General features: G+C 36.5%; 1 protein-coding gene across 1 annotated transcript in view; it reads right to left on the bottom strand.

Moving 5' to 3' along the window:
• The window catches only part of LOC129242870 (uncharacterized), a 143,872-nt gene extending 121,939 nt beyond the window's left edge, over positions 1-21,933 (bottom strand). Inside the window, exon 1 of the mRNA XM_054879763.1 lies at positions 21,030-21,933. Coding sequence (XP_054735738.1) covers positions 21,030-21,801 — 772 coding nt within the window. The 5' untranslated portion in view covers positions 21,802-21,933. The remainder of the gene's footprint in view (positions 1-21,029) is intronic.
• Positions 21,934-22,252: the final 319 nt, after the last annotated feature.

Here is a 22,252-nt window from a genome sequence, read left to right as displayed (position 1 = left end):
CAAATTTTTTTAAGTAAAAAAAAAATTCACAACACATATATATAATTTTTTCCTAAAAAAATTTGCTTAAAATATGTTTTGACTTATAAACATTTTTTTTTCCAAAATAATTCAAATAACTTCAAACTTTCTACAAAAGATATAATTTTTTCCAAAAACCATTTTTTTTAAAAGTAGATTTTGACATTGGAAAAAATATTTTCCTATAAAAATAATTTATCGATCAAAACTTTCAACAAAAGATATAATTTTTCCAAAAAAGAAAATTTTTAACAATTTATAATTTTTTCCCAAACAAAATTTTTTCAGTAAAAATTTTTGAAAAAAAAAAATTGAACAAAAAATATAATTTTTCCCCAAACAATTTTTTTTCGAATAAATCTTTTAACAAAACATATAATTTATTCAACCAAAAGGGTATATTTTGTCCTATAAAAAAATTTTTTCGGTACACATTTTTAACTATAAAACTAAATTTTCGATCAAAACTTTCAACAAAAGATATAAGTTTTTCCAAAAAATAATTTTTTTAAAAGTATATTTTGTCCGTTAAAAATAATTTTTCGACCAAAACTTTCAACAAAAGATATAATTTTTCCCCAAAAAGAATTTTTTTAAAAGTATATTTTGTCCAAGGAAAAACAAAAAGTGTAACACAATTTATAATTTTTTCCAAAAAAAAAATGTTTAAAATATAATATGATACAAAATATTGTGGAGTAAAAAAATTTTTTTTCTAAGAATATTTTGTACTATAAAAAACTTTTAATAATGTTAACAAAAAATATTTGTTAAAAAAAAATTTTTTTAATTATTTTTATTCTCTAAAATAAAAAAAAAATTTGTCAAAATAATATAAAGTATCAAGGATACTTCACTTTAAATAACTCATTGCCAAAATTTTTAGCATTGAATAATTCTCTAAATTACTAAATTTTTATTAACATGTTTTTAGTTATACGCAAACCCACAAATAAATCAATTTTTTGAAGAATTTACGACAATGCCTAAAATACTTCGACCACTTGACATGGAATCGCTGCTAGCATAATTCTTCAACTAATCTCACAGCTTTGAGAAATCTGTAAGGCGGAACTTTATATCCAATAAAATCCAAAATAGCAAAATTTTGCAATTGATCTAAAACAAAAAAAAAAATTGATTTATAAGTCACAAAATTATTTTCGAAATGGTTCTATACCTGTGAAAAAGTTTTGAGTCAGAAGTGAAGCAATCAACATTCTCATGATATGCTTGAAAACACCAATTTCTAATTGAGTCATAAATTTTAAATTCGTACATGAGTCGCAAGTTGGTAGCCTACACTGTTCTCAATCAAAAAAGTTGACGATGACCCTTTTCTAATAGCGATCACCCTGCGGCAGGCAATGGCAAACCTTCGAGTGCGTTTCTGCCATCGTAAAGCCCTTCAATACATAAAAAACCATCCGCCATTCGGAGGCAGTATAAAACTGTACGTCCCTCTATTTGTGGAAAAACATCAAGACGCACACCACAAATTGAAGCAGGAGCTCGGCAAACATTTAACAAAGGGTGTACGTGCCAATTATATATAAATATATAAAATAATGTAAAATATATTCTGAAACTTCCTCAGACTCCTGCAGAATCCTCCCAAGTAAAGAGTAACAATTCTCAAATTCTTCCAATTACATAAGTGCTAGAAATCACTCGGAGAACCTCAAAGAAGGAGTCATAAGCCGCTTCAATTTAATTTTTCCCATTGATTTGCGCTAATGATCGGCGGCGGTAAACTGAGATTCCCCACTAGATAAACTCACACTTTCATGTGACTGGGTAAAAATATACCGCATTGTGGATATATTCCCAAATGCTGGATTTCTGAACAAATGGGTATTGTACGACAGTAATAGAAGAGTTGTTGTCACTGAATTCGCACACAATTTTAAGGACTCATATTTCGTCAACAACACGCTTTATGTCTCACCATTTTGATACAAATTTTCAAATGCTTTCAGAGCTCTCACTTACCTACTATTTACTTATTTATAAAGCAGAAAGCCGTATAAGACAATGCCATAAAAATATGTAGTATAGTATGTTGTAGTATGGTGTAGGTGGTAGTAAACATTTTTAATGAAGCTGGTTTTTACTGTTGCAAAGTGTGTTTCGGCAAGGGGCACCCAAAAAGAAGGAAAAAAACAACAAAAAAATGAAATAAAAAAATATAATTCACAAAATGTTACTTTCCTCCCATAACACCCATTTCCCACCAATAACAAGCGGCATGAATTTGATTGCCACTGAATCGAATAACACATCTGTCAAGCACTTATTGCAATAGCGCAATAATTGAAGTACGAATTGCACACAAAAATAATATTGAAAAAAATACAAAAGTATTGTTTTAAAAGTATGGTAACATATGTCCAATTTAATGAATGTGATTTCGAAATCAAAAAATGCTGCTGAAATGGAAAATAATTGAAGCATTTTTAGAGCTGATGATTACTGCTAATGAAAATTGAAAGGCATAGGGCAATAAAGTGCGAAGGCGATTATCGACGAAGCGAGCTGAGCTTCTCAAAGAGAACAAACAGTTATAGTAAATTTATAGTAACTTTTTTGGGGAATAGGGTCATCGTCTACTTACGACTTATGTACGAATTTATGACTCAACTGAAAATTGGTGGACGAGGATGTTGATTGCACAGGTTTGAGATGAACTAGAAAACTTTGGTAGACTCCAAAGCTTTCAAAGGAAAATGGTTTTCGATATCATTTTGTGACTTATAAATTTATTTATTTTTGTGTTGTTGTTTTTAGATCAATTAGAAAACTTTGTTAGGTATCAATTTCCGACCCATACATTTATCTGAGGTTTGATACCAATTGGAAAGTGTGTTTATATATCAACTTCTGATACTATTTTTTATTTTGTTATCACTTAGAAAAGTTTTATTGGATATAAAGTTCCAACTTATAGATTTCTCAAAGTTTTGAGATTAGTTGAAGAATTATGCTAGCAGCGATTCCATGTCAAGAGATCGAAGTATTTAAGACATTGTCGTAAATTCTTCAAAAAACTGATTTATTTGTAGGCTTGAGTACTACAAGAGGCAACTCAAAAAAAATATTGTCCAAAAAAATTACTACAATTAACTCAGTTTATATCTCTCTTATTCACTTTTTGCAAGTGTGATGCAAATTCTGGTGAGGGTGGTTCAGATATTACCTTACTGCATGAGAACAACAACGCCAACTCTAGATGCCATCAACAATATGCAGAACTTTATATCGCGTGGCGAGATAATATAACAGCTCAGCTCCTGAAAAACTGAAGTACCGACTTCATTGAAAGAATGCATCGCCAGACAACATTGATTTGAAACAATGAAAAATTGTCAGGCGACTGGAACACAATAAAGACGATAAAAAACTTCCGTTCTTCACCTAAGGATTAAAATCTTCACAGGATATTGAACAAAAGACTTATAAGCCACGCAGAAAGAGTTCTTCTAGAGTATCAATGCGGAAGTCAACCTGGAAGGTCAAAAATAGGCCAAATTTTTTCTCTCAAAGAGTGCATGGAGAAACGTTTTGATTAAGCTGCAGATGCTATTAATTGATTTTAAGCAAGTTTTCGATAACATGAAATGGTATGACTATTACCACAATATTTTCTAGACGTAAAATCACAGACAAACTAACCAGAATAGTGATTACGACTTTGAAATGAACTGTATTAAAAGTGATGATATAAGACAATAAATCAGAATCCTTCAAAATTAAAGCTGAAGTAAGACAAGAGGATGACGGCCACCGTAGCCGAATGGGTTGGTGCGTGATTACCATTCGGGAGCGCGTAAGTTCAAATCTCCGTGCCTAAAATAGCAATAGTAGTGGTCGCCCCTTGGCAAACAATGGCAAGCCTCCGAGTGTATTTCTGCCATGAAAAAGCTGCTCATAAAATACCATTTACCATTCTGAGTCGACTTAAAATTACCATTTATGGAACAACATAAAGACGCACGCCACAAATAGGAGGAGGAGCTCGCCCAAACACCAAACAGAAGTGGTGAGCATATATTAAAGAAGAACTGGACATATATTAAACGGAACTACGCATACGTGGATGACAAAGCAATTGTCAGTAAAAACATTCACGCCCTATCCAAAAACTTCGCACGAATTGCAACTAGTAGAATTGGCTTTAAAATGGAGAACGGAGATAAAACGAAATATATGATGATGTCCACACGAAATAAACGAACATCAGATAAACTAAACATTGGCTATTTTTCTTTTGAATTCGGGGAATCTCTTACCGACTTAGGCCTCAAACTAAATAGATACAATTCAACAAGCCTCACCATCAATGAGAGAATTTAAGCAGCTAAGAAATCGTACGCGTCACTATCGAAACTCTTCAAATCCGTATCATCATTAGAGCAGTATTTTGCTATGAAGTTGAAGCGTGGACGCTAATTTAAGCAGATAAAGCAAAACTGCAAACCTTCGAAAGAGGTCACGGCGCGTGGCGAAGCTACAACTTTACTCCATCTTTCAGGCAGCATACGGATTCCTCTTACGAAAAATTCGAGTTCTTTTGATTTGATCCATTCATTGAGTCAATTTGCGATGCTCTCGGAAGAAGAGAACCGCTTCCAATAAGGGCTGACTGTATTGATCGGAACAGACGGTAATACGAAGGTGCAATGTCTGGGGAATACGGAGGGTGGGACAAGATTCCCCTCTTGCAATTCGGTCCTTCTAAATATTTCTGGATCTATTTAACAACGTGTGGCTTAGCGTTGTCATGAAGCAACATCAGTTTGTCATGTCTACCGTCCCATTCCGGCCGCTTTTCTTTCAGAGCTCAATTCAAGCGCGTTAGCTGCAGTCGGTAACGATCGACAGTGATGGTTTCATATGGTTTAAGGAGGTCATAATAGATGACATTTTTCTGATCCCACCAGATAGATACACAACATAACCTTCGAATCATAAATTTCGTTTTCGCTGTCAATGGATCTGGTTCACCTGCCATGCTCCAACTTTTTTCGACGCCTTACCTCCCTTTACAAGTTATATAATATTTGGTGGAGCGTAATTACCATAAATATTGATCATTATCCGACACGTTTCAGCTGCACTTTTCTTTAAAAGGTAATAATGACAAACAGCAAATGCTGTTTTTTCGGGACGAACATAGAAATTTTTGACGTGATCTTTACGCTTCAAACAAAAGTCAACTACAGCGATCGAGACCTCACATATACACCTTCAAATCATCAGTATATTACTAAAGCGAACACAAAAATATCAGCAGCGACACCTATTTTACGAGGGCGGGAACTTATTCCCATATCCAAATAAATCTTATCTATAACAACCTGTGGATATGAGGTGTCCATTTATAGTGAAATTCTGTCTTCTAACAGCTTCTAATGCATCCAGACTATAGTCTTGGAGAGTTTCGAGCTCTGCATAATGCATAATGTAATATATTAAAAGAAAACTCAAAATTTAAAATTCAATAGAGACCAGCAAAATTCACTTCAATCAACTCTTCTGCTAGAAAATCAGAACTAATGCAATTGAATAGCTGAACGCAAGAATAAAGCAGAAAAATATTCATCAAAATGACATGCACTTTTTTGAGTTACTTCTCCGAGGATTGTGTTTTTCCAAGCAAAACTTCTTAAATTAAAATCACGGTTTTTTTACAAACAAGCACTTGATGTAATTATGTTAAATTAAGCCGATTAAGTGAATTACGTACGAAATTATGTTAAAAAAAAACCAAAACAAAAAAAAAAAAACAAAATGAAAATTATTTATTTGATTACATAATTAAAATGAATTATGTCTGGAAATAAAAAAATGCAATGTTAAAAATCAATTGCACACATGAAATATGTATGTAACTATGTCCACTCATATTATGTATATTCGGTAAACAATGAAAAAGTTATAAACTGATAAAATAAGTGTGACACGTAATTTCAGTGATATAAATTCGAAAAAATGGCAAACAAATTACGAAACATTATTTGTATACATGCATAAATCTTTTTACAAAATAAAAAAAATATAAGTGCATATTACAACCATATAAATATAAGCCTGAACCCGTATGAATATGTGGGTAATTTTTTATTTGCTGCACAACAAATTGCACAGCAAATATCCACAACTACGGAGGTTAACCTGAAAATGGACAACAAAAAATGCGACATGTCCATGTGAATTGTGATGTGAGAGTGAAGGGAAAGCAAATTGATTTCAATATTTTTGATGTACGTCAAATCGCGCATGGAGATCAATGAGCGTGACAGGCAGCAGGCGGTGTGTTACATATACATACATAGGTATACCCTGTAGGGAAATGAACAAACTGAGAGAACTTGTGTTATGTATGTAGATAAGTATTTGTAACCCCAACTGTTGATTTTAGATCATAAGCGCTACATGATGTCTGCTTAAAATAGCAATCAGTTGAAAGTTGGTTATAAAAAAGTACTTTCAAGTTAGGCCGTTTTGAACCATTTCGGAACTAGTTACTTTGCAACCAAATGGGTAACACGCTTGTTTTAATGATGACAGTATTTTTTTTATTGATGTCAGAAAACTATGTGCCAAGCACATTTCCTTTAATAGCGGCTGTATTTGCCATCTGGTAACCAATCAATATACGCATACGAGTATTTAAGGATTTGAGTATTTGACATCATTTAAAGTTGGTCCTTTTAAAACCACTTCGCAACTAACTCCTTTGGAACCTATTACTAAGTACACTTACTTCAAAAATAGTTGCTCTTTATCACTAGTCACCTGGCAATTGATATTATCTACGTATTATATTATATTAGCAAATAATTAAACTCTGATTATAGACACACATTTTTAAGTTAGTCAGCTTAAAATCTAGGGCAAATTATTTACTTGGATCTAGTTTGTAACTAGATAACTCATGTATTAATTGGATTTTTGGTCAGCTGTGAAAGAAGTTTAAAAAATTATTATTACGGTTTCACAAAAATCGTGTTCTGAATCAATTTGGTACTAATAATAATTAATATCTTTAGAACTAGTTTGTAAACTAGGTGGTTTTAGGTGCAGCTCCTAATCAATTATGAGAGAAGCTTACATTTTTTTTTTGGTTTTTTTTTTTAATTTTTTATTAACGATTTTGAACATTTTCCAGAAGCGTTGTGCTATTGAAACTAGTATATAAAAAAAGATACTAGTAAGAAATTTTCCTTTGATAACTTCAGAGAGAAGCTCATGATAAAAAAATCACCCTAACAATTTTCTAAATTTTCAAAACAGTGCGAAAGTAATTCATTCGAAACTTGTTAATTTCAAACTAGTTATTTTGAAACAAGTTATTTGAAACTAGTTAATTTGGAACTAGTGAGCTAGCTAGCAGCTAGAATTTTCTGCGATTCAAATAATTTTCTGCAATTATGTGAAAAGTTTTAAATAATAATAATTTAATCATAGTTTTACGAGGAATATTTCAGCTATATTCAGAATGTAGAACAATTAATTTACTAGGTTTAGAACATACTTCAAAATCATTATCAAACTCAGACAAAGAAAACCTTCACAAAATCTAGGACTAATACCTTATCGACAGGAGAGTCCATAGTAGTAAAATATGACCTAAGAACGAAATGAAGTGTAAGAAAAAGGACGCAAGGTGATGAGAACAAGCAAAATTATACCAAAACTCAAACTCCCACGGTACATGCAGTAGTTGGTGCTTGAACTTGTTTTAGGCCCCACAGCTAATATTATTTTTTTTATTTTTGTTATTTTTTTTGTAAAGAGTATTAAAACTATAACCAGCTTATTTTAGTCCTACAGAGTATGCACATACGTATATATGGGCATGTACATACTTTCGTTCAAGGTATTTATGCATAAATACCTATATATGCCCATGTGTATGTATGAGCAAATACTTGTAAGAGCCCATGTCCTTTCCTCGACTTTGCTCATGTAAGCCGTTCAAATGGCACCCCATTCCTATCTCTTCCTTCTCCTGCTCTCAGCCAGCCATTCCGTTCATTATGTACACTCCAAAACTGCGAAGCGCCGGAATCGCCTGCCGAATGATTTCAAGCATTCAACTGTCCAACCATTCAATTTTATTCAATGCAATAAAATGACAAAAAGCACACTTGTCAGCAATTTGCCCACATGTCATACGGCATACGAAACAAAGCTAGCAGTGGCGAAACGTGGCGAGGCAAGGCAGCAGGAAAGCAGGAAGGCGTTGTGCCGGACAAACAAAATGTGAATGAGATATGGAGGTGGGAGACAGCCTTACAGCACATGTAGCTGACTACCACAGCGCACATCAATGGCCGTAGCCAAGTTGTTGGAGAAACAGCAGTAATAATAGCAACAACAAATACAAAGACAATCATGAGCAGTCGCGCGCCACAAAATGCCTTGTAAACATGCGTCGTAAATGCGTGCAAATGCATGCGAATTTGCTACTTTGTTTGTGTATGCAAGTTTTGTGTGTATGCGTATATGTATGTGTGTGTGTAGCTGTGTGTCGAGGAAACAAACTTTATACTTGTTATTTTCTACTTTGTTGCCTACTTTTGTGCGTAGGCTTTGCACTGTTGGTTTTCGTTTGTATTTTTGTGTGCTACTTGATATGATACCTTTGAATGTTGCTCTGCGGCAGCATAATAACAAAGTGGACAACAATAATAACAGCAGTGACAAAAAAATGGTACAATAATAACAAAAAATGTGTCTAAACAGAAGAAAAACAATTGAAATGAATGCGTATAATCGAAGGTCTGACGCAGTAGGAAATTAGCATTGAATGAATACGTGTGCATAGCTGTGTGTGGGTAGTAGTGGTAATAGTACAACGAACTAACAAAAGTTCACTTAAGTAAAGGATAATGCCCCCAATACATAAGTGCCCGTAACTTTTTGACAAAACGGTGGGTTGCAAGGGTCTAATAGATTCCAGATAAATACAGGCGCAGCTAAATTTCTGTGAGTAGCGAAATAAATTAGCTATGCCGTCTGTCCATCCGTTAAGAATTAAAAGCAAAAAACCTTTTAACTCGATATTTTCTAAACAATACAATAAAAATCTCAGAAATTTATTCTATTATTGATCATAAATTTTAACATATCAAAAAAATTATTAAATATCAAATTTTTGGGATAATAAATCATAATGACTACAGTCTCATCTTATAAGGTGTCTAATTATTGTGAATAATTCACAACTGATTAAAACCCATCTTTTCCAATTAATGTACATATATTTGATTGAATGTGTCGAAGGTTTTTGTCAGTCTCTATTCAAACCGTTCTCTTACAGTGGTGGTTTTGGCTGAGGGGAGATGAGATTCTACCAAATACATATTGTATATTGTACGATATTGAGTCCAGCGTAAATAATTCAGTTGTCTTCTATGTTTGGATATGAGAAATCTTCTATCGATATTAAACTGTGTGAGATGGAGAGGCAGATCTATATGTGTCTGCAGCGACAGCCTCATGGCCTTAGACAGCCCCCCAACCCAAAGCATGCCAGAGTAAGAAAGTAAAACATGCGAAACATTTCAAATTTTTGCATATTGTATATATTCTGAATAGCAATTTAAACCACTAATTTGTTGACCAGTGTATATTTCAGATGAAATGAGAATAAATTACTCTCAATTTTATTTCCAATGAACTAAAATTTCACTAAATCTCGACGAAGACATTTGACCATTTTATTTAATCACAAAAAATGCATCATACAAATACTGAAAAAATGCGAAATAAATTAAAAATGTTTACTAAATCGCTTTGCTATTTTTTTAAGTGTATGTATAAATATTTTCTTTTGCTTAACTATTTCACCGAACAAATACTTATAAAGTTAAGTAAGTATGTTATTCAACTAGTGCAAAAGTGGTTTCCTAGGTCCTGGTCGAAGTAAATTTTCACTGTCACACTGTGCTATTATTCCCTTTTTGTTTTTTTTTTTAGCTCAACAAGTCTTCAAACTTTTGTTGGTTGCCCCATAAGCTGTACGGCTATACACTTTTGCATTTTACTACATATACTTCTACATGCATGATATGTATGTATATGGGCCAATGTACTTATATGCGAGTATGTATGTGTATGTATTCATCTAAATGGTCAACAATGCGACAAGAAAAAGCTCAAATTCGGGCGAAGGCACGTGTGCAGTAACAAAAAAAAGGTATACAAATGCTTATGTTACACACTCATCCACACATTTCGTCGAATACAACGTAGGCGTGTAATTGTATTCAGTTCATTTAAACTTAGGTGAATAAAAAAATATTGGAACGAACTCTTAGTGTAGACATATAAATTATATTCATTGTGTGAAACTTTGAATTTCTTGCTTAAGTTAATTTTAAAATAAGCAATAATCCAAATTAACAGCTGACGTCATATACATTTTGAAGATTTTAAGGCTAAGCAGTTCTAAGGCTTTACAACTTCATTTACTTTATATTATTTTATTTTTAGAATTTTTTTATTTTTTTTCTTTTGTTTATTTATTATTATAATTTTTTATTTTTTTGGTTACTTTATAAAACATTTTCTTGTAATTATTTTTTATTTCTATTTTTCTTATTATTATTTATTTATTTATTTTTTGTTTTTATACCATTGCTATAAAAATCGAAACTCTTTCTCCGATAGATCTCCAGGATTTTTCAATTCAATTCTGTAAGGGATTCATGTAAAATACTCGAAAGGCTTTCTTGCCTGCAGTCAAAAATTTAAACCCCTGTTACGATAAAAGAGTGAAAATCCAGATTTCAAATAAGTAAAGCAAGTCTCAGGTTGAGACTTTGGATTTTTGCGGTGCGTAGTCCAATGGGCTATTAAGCGATTTGTGAAGACAAAATTCTTCCATAATAAATCAAAAAGTACAAAAAAAAACGCTTCGCTAGTGAACGGGACAAGCGCAAATTTATATGCGAGTCTGTCAGAAATCCCGTAAAAAATCCTATACTGCCCTTGCAGCTACCCTGGCGGAAGAAATTGGAAATACGTTAATGCTCGAACAGCTAGAAGAAGGCTTTACTAAGCGGGTTTAAAAGGATGCAAAGCCCGAAAGAAGACGTGAAATTTAAAAAATATCACAAAAAGATGTAGGAATGGACTCTACGATACCAACATTTTACGGAGGAAGATCGGTCGAATGTTCTGTGTTAAGTTGAATGGAACCTCGAGGTAAGCTTAGTTTATATCGTTTTAAACTACTCGTTTAACCAACCATAGCTTTTTACCCTAGTCCAATTACGAGCTGATGACTATTAATAGATCGAGGTCCAAGTATCACCTATTGATAGATAGATAGATAGAGTTTCTTTGAGTTTCGCACTTTGATCCCATGGTATTTTGTGCCCTCTGCTCATCACAGCACCTCTTTCAAACCCAGTTCTTTTTCTAGACTCAGGATGGAGTTGTGTTATGTTGAGTGTATTTGCCTTTCTTCTGGCTGTAGCTTCAACCTTCTCCGCGCTATATCCCTACATTCAAGGAGATAATGCATTGAACATTCTCAGTTTATCCTTTGGGAGTGTTCTAAGTCATTTAAACCTCTTTTGATTGTACCTTCCAAATAAGAATTTCACCTGGCGTAGCCACATAATTTGATGTCAACAAACCTCTCTTAATCTTAGTTCTTCACACCTAAGCTTCTAAGCAAGGAAGCGCTTGAGTCCTATAAATGTCGAGGCTTCAGCCTCTCTCGCCAATACGTCCACTACTTCGTTCCCACTTATACCTCTGTGTTCTGGAACCCAAGATAACCGTATGCGATTGTGCATTCCTAGTAGATTCTCTCACTCAAGGACCAGTGAGAACTAAATCTCACAGAGTAATCTCTGGGTAGCTCTCAGCAATTCCATGTTCACTTTTCCTCTCCCGAAGCCTTCCTTGGTAATATTCAACTGCGTGACTGATTGCTGGATAACTAGATATAAGAAGCAGCTAAAGCATCACCTCCATCGTAGCTGCAGGGAAGATCCACCTATAAGAGCTTCAGCTGTCTCGTGAGACCCTAGTGACACTGGCACAATTATGCTCTTGATATTGTAGCGAAGAAATAAATGCCGACGACGACGATGACTGATGACACACTGATCAGAGTTTTGTAAACTGTTGCAACAACAACAACTAAGTGACTAATATGAAATAATATTATTCATATTTGAGACAAAACTATCAGGATAAGGCTGATTGCAAAAACATGAAATGCAAGTCTGTGTTATACAAGTCTAGACCTCGGCTCAATATAAAAAACGCACAACTTTCAAGAATTTGGTTGATGTGATTTCAACACCTCACAATTTCATGAGTTACCCTGAATTTTGGAAATATTTTCTTACAAGGTTAGATTAACTCAACTATTGATGATAAACTACCAGCTGGTATGCCATCCTATCAAACCGGCTATCCAAGTAAACATTTGATTTTGACATTTCTGCGCTGATAGGCATTTTTGAAATGTTCTCGAGGCCCGAACGGAAATTCCTACACACACAATTTAAGTCACGTATGTAAGCGTGTGGGTGGCTGTTGTTTTTCGTCAACCACATGTACCTGTATGTATGTATGTGCACTAACGCAAAACAACAAGTTACATTAAGCATTTTGTCGCTACACTTCCGACTTTAATCAAAATGATATTCCTTTATCCATCGTGTCCATGTACATATATGCGTGTGTGAAAATACACACACACACATGAGTAAAAACAAAATAGTTTCACCCTCTTTGCTATTCACAGAATGTTTTGGTAAATTTGACAGGAAAGCTGCGGCAAAAATGTTGATATATTGAAATTACATGCGACTAATGAATGGATGTGAAAGGCTGACATCACTGCCATCCAAGAGATGCGATGGACGGGGCAAGGTAAGAAAACCATAGGACCTTGCGACGTCTACTACAGCTGCCATGTAAAGGAGCGCAAATTCGGTGTCGGATTTGTTGTGGGAGAGAGACTTCGTCGCCAAGTACTGTCGTTCACTCCGGTGGACGAGCGTCTCGCAACAATCCGCATCAAAGCCCGTTTTTTCAACATATCGCTAATTTGCGCCCACGCCCCGACGGAAGAGAAGGACGATGCGACCAAAGATTCCTTCTATGAGCGCCTGGAACGTTCCTATGAGCGCTGCCCCCGCCACGACATAATAGTCGTGCTTGGCGACTTCAACGCCAGGGTGGGCAAGGAGGGAATTTTTGGTCCCACAGTCGGAAAATTCAGCCTGCACAACGAAACATCCGGTAACGGACAGAGGCTGATCGACTTCGCCGGGGCCCGAAACATGGTAGTCTGCAGCACCAGATTCCAGCATAAAAAGATACACCAAGCTACCTGGCTGTCTCCTGATCGAAAAACGCGAAACCAGATCGATCATGTTGTGATAGATGGAAGACACGCTTCTAGTGTATTAGATGTACGCACGATCCGAGGACCCAACATCGACTCGGATCATTACCTTGTTGCAGCCAAGCTGCGCACCCGCCTCTGTGCAGCAAAAAACGTACATCTACCTACGCAAAGAATGTTCGACATCGAAAAGCTGCAATCACAACAGACAGCCAGAAGATTCGCCACTCGACTCTCACTCCTGCTCTCCGAAAGCACTGCCCAACAAATCGGCATGCGCGAGCAATGGAGCAACATTTCTCGTTCCCTACGTACCGCCGCCGAAGAAGAAATCGGATTCCGGCGAGCCCGAAAAAACAATTGGTACGACGAGGAATGTCATGCTGCCGCAGAAAGAAAAGATGCCGCTTATAGAGCCACGCTGCGATCGGGCGCAACGCGAGCCATGTGGGATCGCTACAGAGAGCTGAAAAAGGAAGAGAGACGTATTATCCGAAAGAAGAAACGAGAGGCCGAAATACGTGAGTGCGAAGAGCTTGAGATGCTGGCCAACAGGAACAACGCCCGAAAATTCTACCAGAAAGTTCGGCGGCTTACAGAAGGTTTCAAGACCGGGGCGTTTTCCTGTAAGAACAAAGACGGCGAACTGGTGACTGACGTACAGAGCAATCTTAGATTATGGAGGGAACACTTCTCGAACCTATTAAACAGTGACAACTGCGCATGTCACCGAGAAAGTGAAGATCCCGATACCCCAATCGTTGACGACGGAATTGTCGTTCCGCTACCCGACCATGACGAGGTGAGAATAGCAATATCACGGCTAAAGAACAACAAAGCCGCGGGCGCCGACGGACTGCCGGCTGAGCTATTCAAACATGGCGGCGAGGAGCTGGTAAGGTGCATGCATCAGCTCCTATGCATAATATGGTCGGATGAAAGCATGCCTGCCGATTGGAATTTAAGTGTGCTCTGCCCAATCCATAAGAAGGGTGATCCTGCAATTTGTGCCAATTACCGCGGGATTAGTCTTCTAAATATCGCCTATAAGGTTCTAGCGAGCGTATTGTGTGAAAGGCTGAAGCCCACCGTCAACCAACTGATTGGACCTTATCAGTGTGGCTTCAGACCTGGAAAGTCCACCATCGACCAAATATTCTCAATACGCCAAATCTTGGAAAAGACCCATGAAAGGAGAATCGACACACACCATCTTTTCGTCGACTTCAAAGCTGCATTCGACAGTACGGAAAGGAGTTACCTGTATGCCGCGATGTCTGAATTTGGTATCCCCGCAAAACTAATACGGCTATGCAAGATGACGTTGCTCAACACCAGCAGCGCCGTCAGAATTGGGAAGGACCTCTCCGAGCCGTTTGATACCAAACGAGGTTTCAGACAGGGTGACTCGCTGTCGTGTGACTTCTTTAACCTGATGTTGGAGAGCATTGTACGAGCCGCAGAACTTAATCGCTCAGGCACAATATTTTATAAGAGCGTACAATTATTGGCGTATGCCGATGATATTGACATCATTGGCATTAACAACCGCGCTGTTAGTTCTGCCTTCTCCAAACTGGATAAAGAGGCAAAGCGAATGGGTCTGGTGGTGAACGAGGACAAAACGAAGTACCTCCTGTCTTCAAACAAACAGTCGGCGCACTCGCGTATCGGCACCCACGTCACTGTTGACAGTTATAATTTTGAGGTTGTAAAGGACTTCGTCTATTTAGGAACCAGCATTAACACCGATAACAATGTCAGCCTTGAAATCCAACGTAGAATCTCTCTTGCCAACAAGTGCTACTTTGGACTAAGTAGGCAACTGAGCAGTAAAGTCCTCTCTCGACGAACAAAACTAACACTCTACAAGACTCTCATCATGCCCGTCCTAACGTATGGCGCAGAAGCTTGGACGATGACAACATCCGATGAAGCGACGCTTGGAGTGTTCGAGAGAAAGATTCTGCGTAAGATTTTTGGACCTTTGCACGTTGGCAACGGCGAATATCGCAGACGATGGAACGATGAGCTGTATGAGCTTTACGACGACATAGACATAGCGCAGCGAATAAAGATCCAGCGGCTACGTTGGCTGGGTCATGTCGTCCGAATGGATACAAACGCTCCGGCTTTGAAAGTATTCGATGCGGTACCAGCTGGTGGTAGCAGAGGAAGAGGGCGGCCTCCTCTGCGTTGGAAAGATCAGGTGGAGAAGGACTTGGCTTCACTTGGTGTGTCCAACTGGCGCCGGTTAGCACGAGAAAGAAACGACTGGCGCGCTTTGTTAAACTCGGCCAAAATCGCGTAAGCGGTTATAGCGCCAATTAAGAAGAAGAATGAATGGATGTGTAATCGTACAAATAAAAGCATAGATAATATTGTTGCTATTGGATGCATAAGCAAGTGTGGACGATGGCGCTGGTGGATGGCATTCAACTAGCAATTCGATGGATCGATTCTGGCATAGAAAAGCTTAGACTAAAAACTATTTGATGCTCGGCGCAATCCTCGAAATTTCTGAATTTTTTGTTTTGTTACAAAAAGGCAAATGCGATATGTGCCCTAAAGAGGAGATTGAAAAAATAAGCTATTTTTGCAATTTGGTTTTTAGAAAAACTACACGGGTCGATAAAATTAATCGAATATATAATAATTTACCAACAAATCAAAGAACAACTTTTTAAAAGTATTCGAAGAGCTGAATTCAAATGTTTTAACTTAAAAGTGCAAAATTTGTGGTACAATTAAAGCTATGAAGCATCACAATTTCTTTATTTTTTCTAATAAAGAAATGCGTTTAGGTACAGCATTTTAAAGTTTAAGTCTTCCCTTTGTCAGCCTTTGTTGAAAAAGTAATTGGGATAAGCGAAAACGGATGTTCGTGGCTCATATTACCGACTAGAAGTTATAATATTTTTTGGGCGAATAATTTCCAATTCATGCACAATTTCTTATGATTACTTTTGTTTTTTATGTTAACATTTACATATTTACATAAAAAGTGTAAGAGGATCACGCAAGATTTTTTATATAGGTTTTTATTCGAATGTGAGTTTATTTCTAAAGCAAGAAGCAGAAACTGTACAAACCAATTTTTTCTTTGAAAATGATTAAGGGGTTATATGCAGTTTGAATTTTCAAAAAATTGATTTTTTTTTCTTAATGTACATAGTATATATGTAAGAATACGCACAGATAATTTCATATTGTTCCAGTGAATATTTTCGAAGTTACACACAAATTTGAAAAGGCGTTTCAGAGTGCTTGAAACTACAAGGCTGGAGCAGCAGCGTGTGTTTCTCAAAATGGTGTTCTCAAAGTCGGTGACTAAGACTACTCGAAAACGGCTAAACCGATTAGTCTCAAATTTTAAATATATTTTTTAGTAATTAGTTGAAGATTTTTTCTCGCCGATAAATATTTTTTTTATAAACCATTTAAAAAATTATTTGGCTTATTTCTTCGATTAATTAGTAGATTTAACATTAGTGTAACGAAATCTGATTGGTTTTTTAACTTTAGAGGATCCAGTTCAGAGACATAGTGTGTGCAACACGTCTCCCGGAGATCAGCTGTAGCTTCTTTCCAAATAAATATTTTTACTAATTCTAAGTCAAAAAAAAAAAGCTAAAAGATAATTTAATGTGTGTTCAAATTTTTAGATCAATAAATTTAAAAGTTTTCTCAGAAAAAATTCCGCAAAATTCGCTATTTTCGGCCTTCTAACTTCAAAATATTGCAGAAATACAAAAAAAAGAGTTTGACAAATTTAAAAAAAAACAATAAATTAACAAGAAAGTAATTTTTAAAAAATCAAAAATTTTTTTGTCTGAAAATTATTAAGGTCGCCCACTGTAAATCAATCAAAAAAAAATTTGTATTTATTTATGTTTTATTATTATTTTGCCTGAAAGAAATTAATAATAAATTTATAAAATAAAAAAAAATTATTATTCATTTAATTTTGGTTGTCCTGAATGTTTCCTCTTTCATATTCGATACATTTTATGTATCTCTTTTTTAAGTCATGCAAAACAAATTAAGCGGTTATCGCGCCAATCAAGAAGAATAAATCAAATTTCGACCTCAGTAAACAAGTGAACCACATGAAAAACGCGTCACTATTCCACCACAATAAATTATTGATGATGGGTTATCTCTAACTTTTTATTCAGCTGAATGAATTTTTTTTGTAACTGAAAAAATTGAGATCTCGGTGTTTAACAAGGTCCTGTCTTATTAGCCCATCACCAAAACAAATGATTTGTTCGTCATGCGAACTTCGCCTTGCGTGTCGATTGGGTGACAGCAAAACTACCGTTGGGGTTTTTGGAATTATTCATTTTGAATAATTTATTTGAAATTATTATTTTTTATTATTTTATTATGAAGAAGTGTTTTCCGAAATTTCATTTATTTCATTCGCCCACTGAAAAAATTCCGAGCTATAGTTATTTTTTCCGCCACTTCAGTGGCCTAACCTCTTAACCTGCCACAGTTGTACTTGCCACACCAATATTGTATTTATATTATTATTGTAAAGTGTATTTCAGCGAAATGCATTGGAAATTCTGCGGTCAATTACATTTTGGTTGAGTTGGCAGAAAATAAAATAAATAAACAAGGTTTCAATAACAATTATTGTACACTTATTGTATAGTTTGGAAATTTTGATGCACTGATATATTTGATTTACAAAATATATAATAAATATGTATGCATGTATGCAAGTGCGTAGATATTTCCTCGCTTGACAATTAATGCAGTTTTTCAAATTTAACCCTCTCAAACTTAGAATAGAATAAATAAGTATAGAATACTCGTATATAATACAATATAAATATATGGAATCAATATATAAACTATATTCCTTTAGGGCCACAGAACTCAAGTCGGCAGCACACTGTCGGGCTGCGCCAAGCAAAGTCCTTACTGGTACAGGTACAGCGTCGTAGATACCTGCCAACGTCGGTTTTACTCCATGGTGCTTAAAGGCACAGAGGTACAAATGAATGCATCAGAGCCCCAAATCGTTAAAAGCCTTTACGGTAGCGTAAAATGGGCACAGCAGCCACCTTGATGTGGTTCGAAACCTACCAAAACCTCTGCCGTACTCTGGGTCTGGCTCCCGGTTGCAAAGCAACTCCACATCGAGCCAAAAAGCATCTACCCGCGTTTGGAGGTTAAAACACAACTATCACGATGCTCATCATGGGGCCGCTTTCGCTCAGAGCGCACTCCGAGGGCTCCTGTTCCCCGTGGCACCGACTTTAAGTCTCCGATCAGATTTCGTAGTCAAGAGCTAGGAAAATTATATTTATGAAATCCGAACCTCGACACGAATGTTGGCTAGTGAATTGAAAATTTTGGTTTATTTTGTAGAATTTTTTTTTTTTAACAAAGCTTTTTTGTAGAAACCAGACCAAGAGACTGGAGAAAACACCAGGAAATCAATATGTTTTGTTTTTGTTTTTTAAGAAAATTTGCTGTTAATTTCATACTTTTATTTTATTATAAGCTTCGAAGAGAAAATTTTTTGTTGTATACCAGAGTAATTTTAATTCAACAATAAAGATTAATTATAATGAACTATAAAATAAAAAAAAAAAAATAAAAAAAATAGTTCAAGAGTGAATATTCTAGATTGGCCTTATTTTGTATGCAAGAGTGGTAAGGCTGGCAATAACCTTAAACCAAACCGAATATATGAGGATCTCAAAGCTGAAAAGAAAAGCATCTGGCGTAATTAACATAGAAGACTTCAGTTTTGAGGGCGCATTCTAATTTACATATCTCGGCGTACTAATAAGTAACGACAACAGCACGCAGGACATTATATCTGATCCTGGCGGCGAATTGTGCATACTACCCTAACATAAATCTCCTGAAGTCAAGGTTTCTCTCACGTTGGTGCAAACTCACTATTTATAAATCGCTCACTGACCTACGGCACAGAAATCCGGAGCATGAATATTGCAGACGAGAAGCGCCTAAGAATATTTGATCGCAAAACATTGCGTAAAGTATGTGGCCCACCACGCGAAGAAGATGGCGAGTACAGAATAAGATACAATAAGGAGCTGCTAAGTCTCTGCAATATTCTGGCCCAATATTATCTCGAATGCTGACTTATGGCCCAAAACCCCGCAATCCTACTACAAAAAACCCGAAAGAGAAAATGGGACTGGATTGGCCATGTTCTACGCAGAGGAAATAGGGATTAGATTAGATTTGTGGGGAGTTGGACAAGTCCAAGCACTCAGAGAAGGAATATAGAAAGAAAAGATAAAATTTTGGTGGTAAGACGAATAAATTAGTTTAAGGACACTCTTCGACAAATCTCTTTGATTTATTCATGAATCTTAAGAGATCCGGAAGTGGAAGAGTATGACCTTTATCCATACTCAGTATATCGCAATCCTATATCCTAAGTCTGATTCTGGAAAAGGATAGACATATCGGGCTGTTGACGACCACCATGGCAGCCATATGCTGACCACAGGCGTTGTGCCCTGTGATTAGACCCACCAGTACTCTGTTTCGTTCTTTCACAGAGCACTTGGCTACTCTGCACGAGTTCAACCCAGACCAACGTCCTCTATGAGTAGACCTCATGATGTTGTCAATTTATAGTTGAATCGATGCGGAATTGGTGACTTAACTAGGGCCGCCATTTACTGCAACCAGCAAGGAAGCCGCAGACGTGGAAGGCCAGCTATTTCTTGGAGACGACTGCTGGAGTCAGAAACCCGCGCCATGCAGTTTAGCTGGATTGAAGTTAAGAGACTGGCGCAAAACAGACCCGAATGGAAAAAATTCCTTCTTCTTCCGTATGTTCCACGCGGGAACTATAGAAATTTATGAAGCCTCTGCAATGACGAAGATATTGTAAGATTTGTGAAATCGCAACGCATCACATGGGCAAGACACATTATCCGCATGGATGACGGTAAGCAACAAAAGCTTTTGCTGAACTACAATCTTTTATACTTAAACCTCAAAATCTTTATGCCCCGGTAGACCGAAAACAAATTGGCTGCATAACATCACCAAAGACCTGAAAAAAGTAGGCCTAAAAAACTGGAAATCTCCTTGAGTGGAGGAAGATTCCTAGGATAGTTAAAGCCCACCCTGAACTGTAACGCTAATAGTTGATGAGGCTGATGGTGATTTATTTTGTACTAGACTCCTTATCAACGTAAAACAGAAAAAGCAAACTGTAAAAGCTAGAAATCGATAATTTGATGTCTAGCATCAAAATTTATGCACTAAAACAGAGAACCAAAGAAATAAAATACATTTTGTCGACTTGTTTTTTATTACACAGTAGAAAACCGAAAATTTTCTTTCACATCTCGAAGTTGGAATTTCCGATAGGATATAAGTTTCAAGATTAAAATATTGTTTCAAATAATTTGCGTAGATTTTAATACGAGTATTTTATTTTTATTTTAGGGAGTTACGAGCATTTTTGTACACACCCACAAGGCCAATCGCACATTTCTTCATTCATTGGCTTAGTTTAAGTGACCGTTATTTTCGAATAGCTACTATACATTATACATACATACATGCATTTGTATGTGTGCGCTAATGGTTGTTTAAATGATTGAATACTTACAGTGTTTGCTCTTCTCGGCAGCCACTTGATGGAGAGGCGCTTGAGCCATTACTCCAAAAAGCATTAGCCACATTAGAAGCCATTTTGTAGTTGGTGTGCTTGTTTTTGTTGTTACTTTTGTTGCAGAATTTGAACTGTCCGAATTTACAAAAATCGCTGTGGCTGATGTTGTTGTTATTGTAACACCAACTGTTGCCGCCTCCTTGTCTGCAGCTATTATTTGCTCAGCGGCAGTTTTTGCTTCAAAGTCAATTTTTCTTGTAACTCCTGCCGCCACTGGCGTTGGTGGTGTTTTTGTTGTCATCATGGCTGCGAGCATCATTGGTAATTTCAAAATTGGCCAACTGTTTTTGTTCTTGTTTGGGTTATCTTCACCTCTGCCAATATGCGCGGCACAATTCCTGTAGGTTTTTGCTGCTTTTGTAATTGTTGTTTTAATTGCTGCTGCCTTTGTTGTTATGCTAAAATCATCATCATCAACGCATTGAGCCGCCACTGACTTCTCAACCAAAACATTGTCAGCCAATGGCTCTGCTGCCGCAGATGCTGCTGCTGCTTTTGTTGTTCTCTTCATTTCCGTTTTAGCCTCACCAGCTATTGACTTTTGCCGCTGTCCTGGTGCCACATATTTTCCATGCTTTTTCATTCGCTTTTCCGCCTCAAGCCGTGGTGGGTATACGTCGTTGTTGGCATGGCCGCCTAACGATGGGGGCGGCGGCGGAGGCGGTGGCGGCAGCGGTGGCCCTGGTCCACACGATGTCGGCTGTAACATGGCGTCTATACGTCTGCAGCGCCGTTTTTATCGTTCAACTACCTAACCTAGCTGCCGCTCACTACTCGGCTGCTGCTGCTTCTCTTTTTGAAAAGCTACTCTGCTTGCAATGTGCGTTTGCTTTTTCCTTCGTTTTTCTGCTTTTCCCTAATTTCAGATTGCATTTGGTGCTATTTATTTGGAATTTTATTGTTGTTATTATTGTTTTTGTGGCACTCTTTTTAGTTTTTGCCGCTGTTTTGTTATTGTTGTCGTTTCATTCCTCATTGTAGCGCAATTAGGCGTTTTTAATTGCAATGACACTTGCAGATGCTGACGGCAATCGCATTTCAACTCCAGCGCTGTCGAAAATTTTCATCAGTCAACGCTTTTGAGATGGTTGAAGTGTTGCATAGCAGGAAAGTGATATGGAGCAGTTAGAATGATTTCTTTGCTGAAAATGGAGATTGAA

The sequence above is a fragment of the Anastrepha obliqua genome, chromosome 3, assembly GCF_027943255.1.
Source record: "Anastrepha obliqua isolate idAnaObli1 chromosome 3, idAnaObli1_1.0, whole genome shotgun sequence".
NCBI lineage: Eukaryota > Metazoa > Arthropoda > Insecta > Diptera > Tephritidae > Anastrepha > Anastrepha obliqua.
Note: the sequence above shows the minus strand (reverse complement) of the source record. Positions and strands in the feature narration are given on the sequence as shown.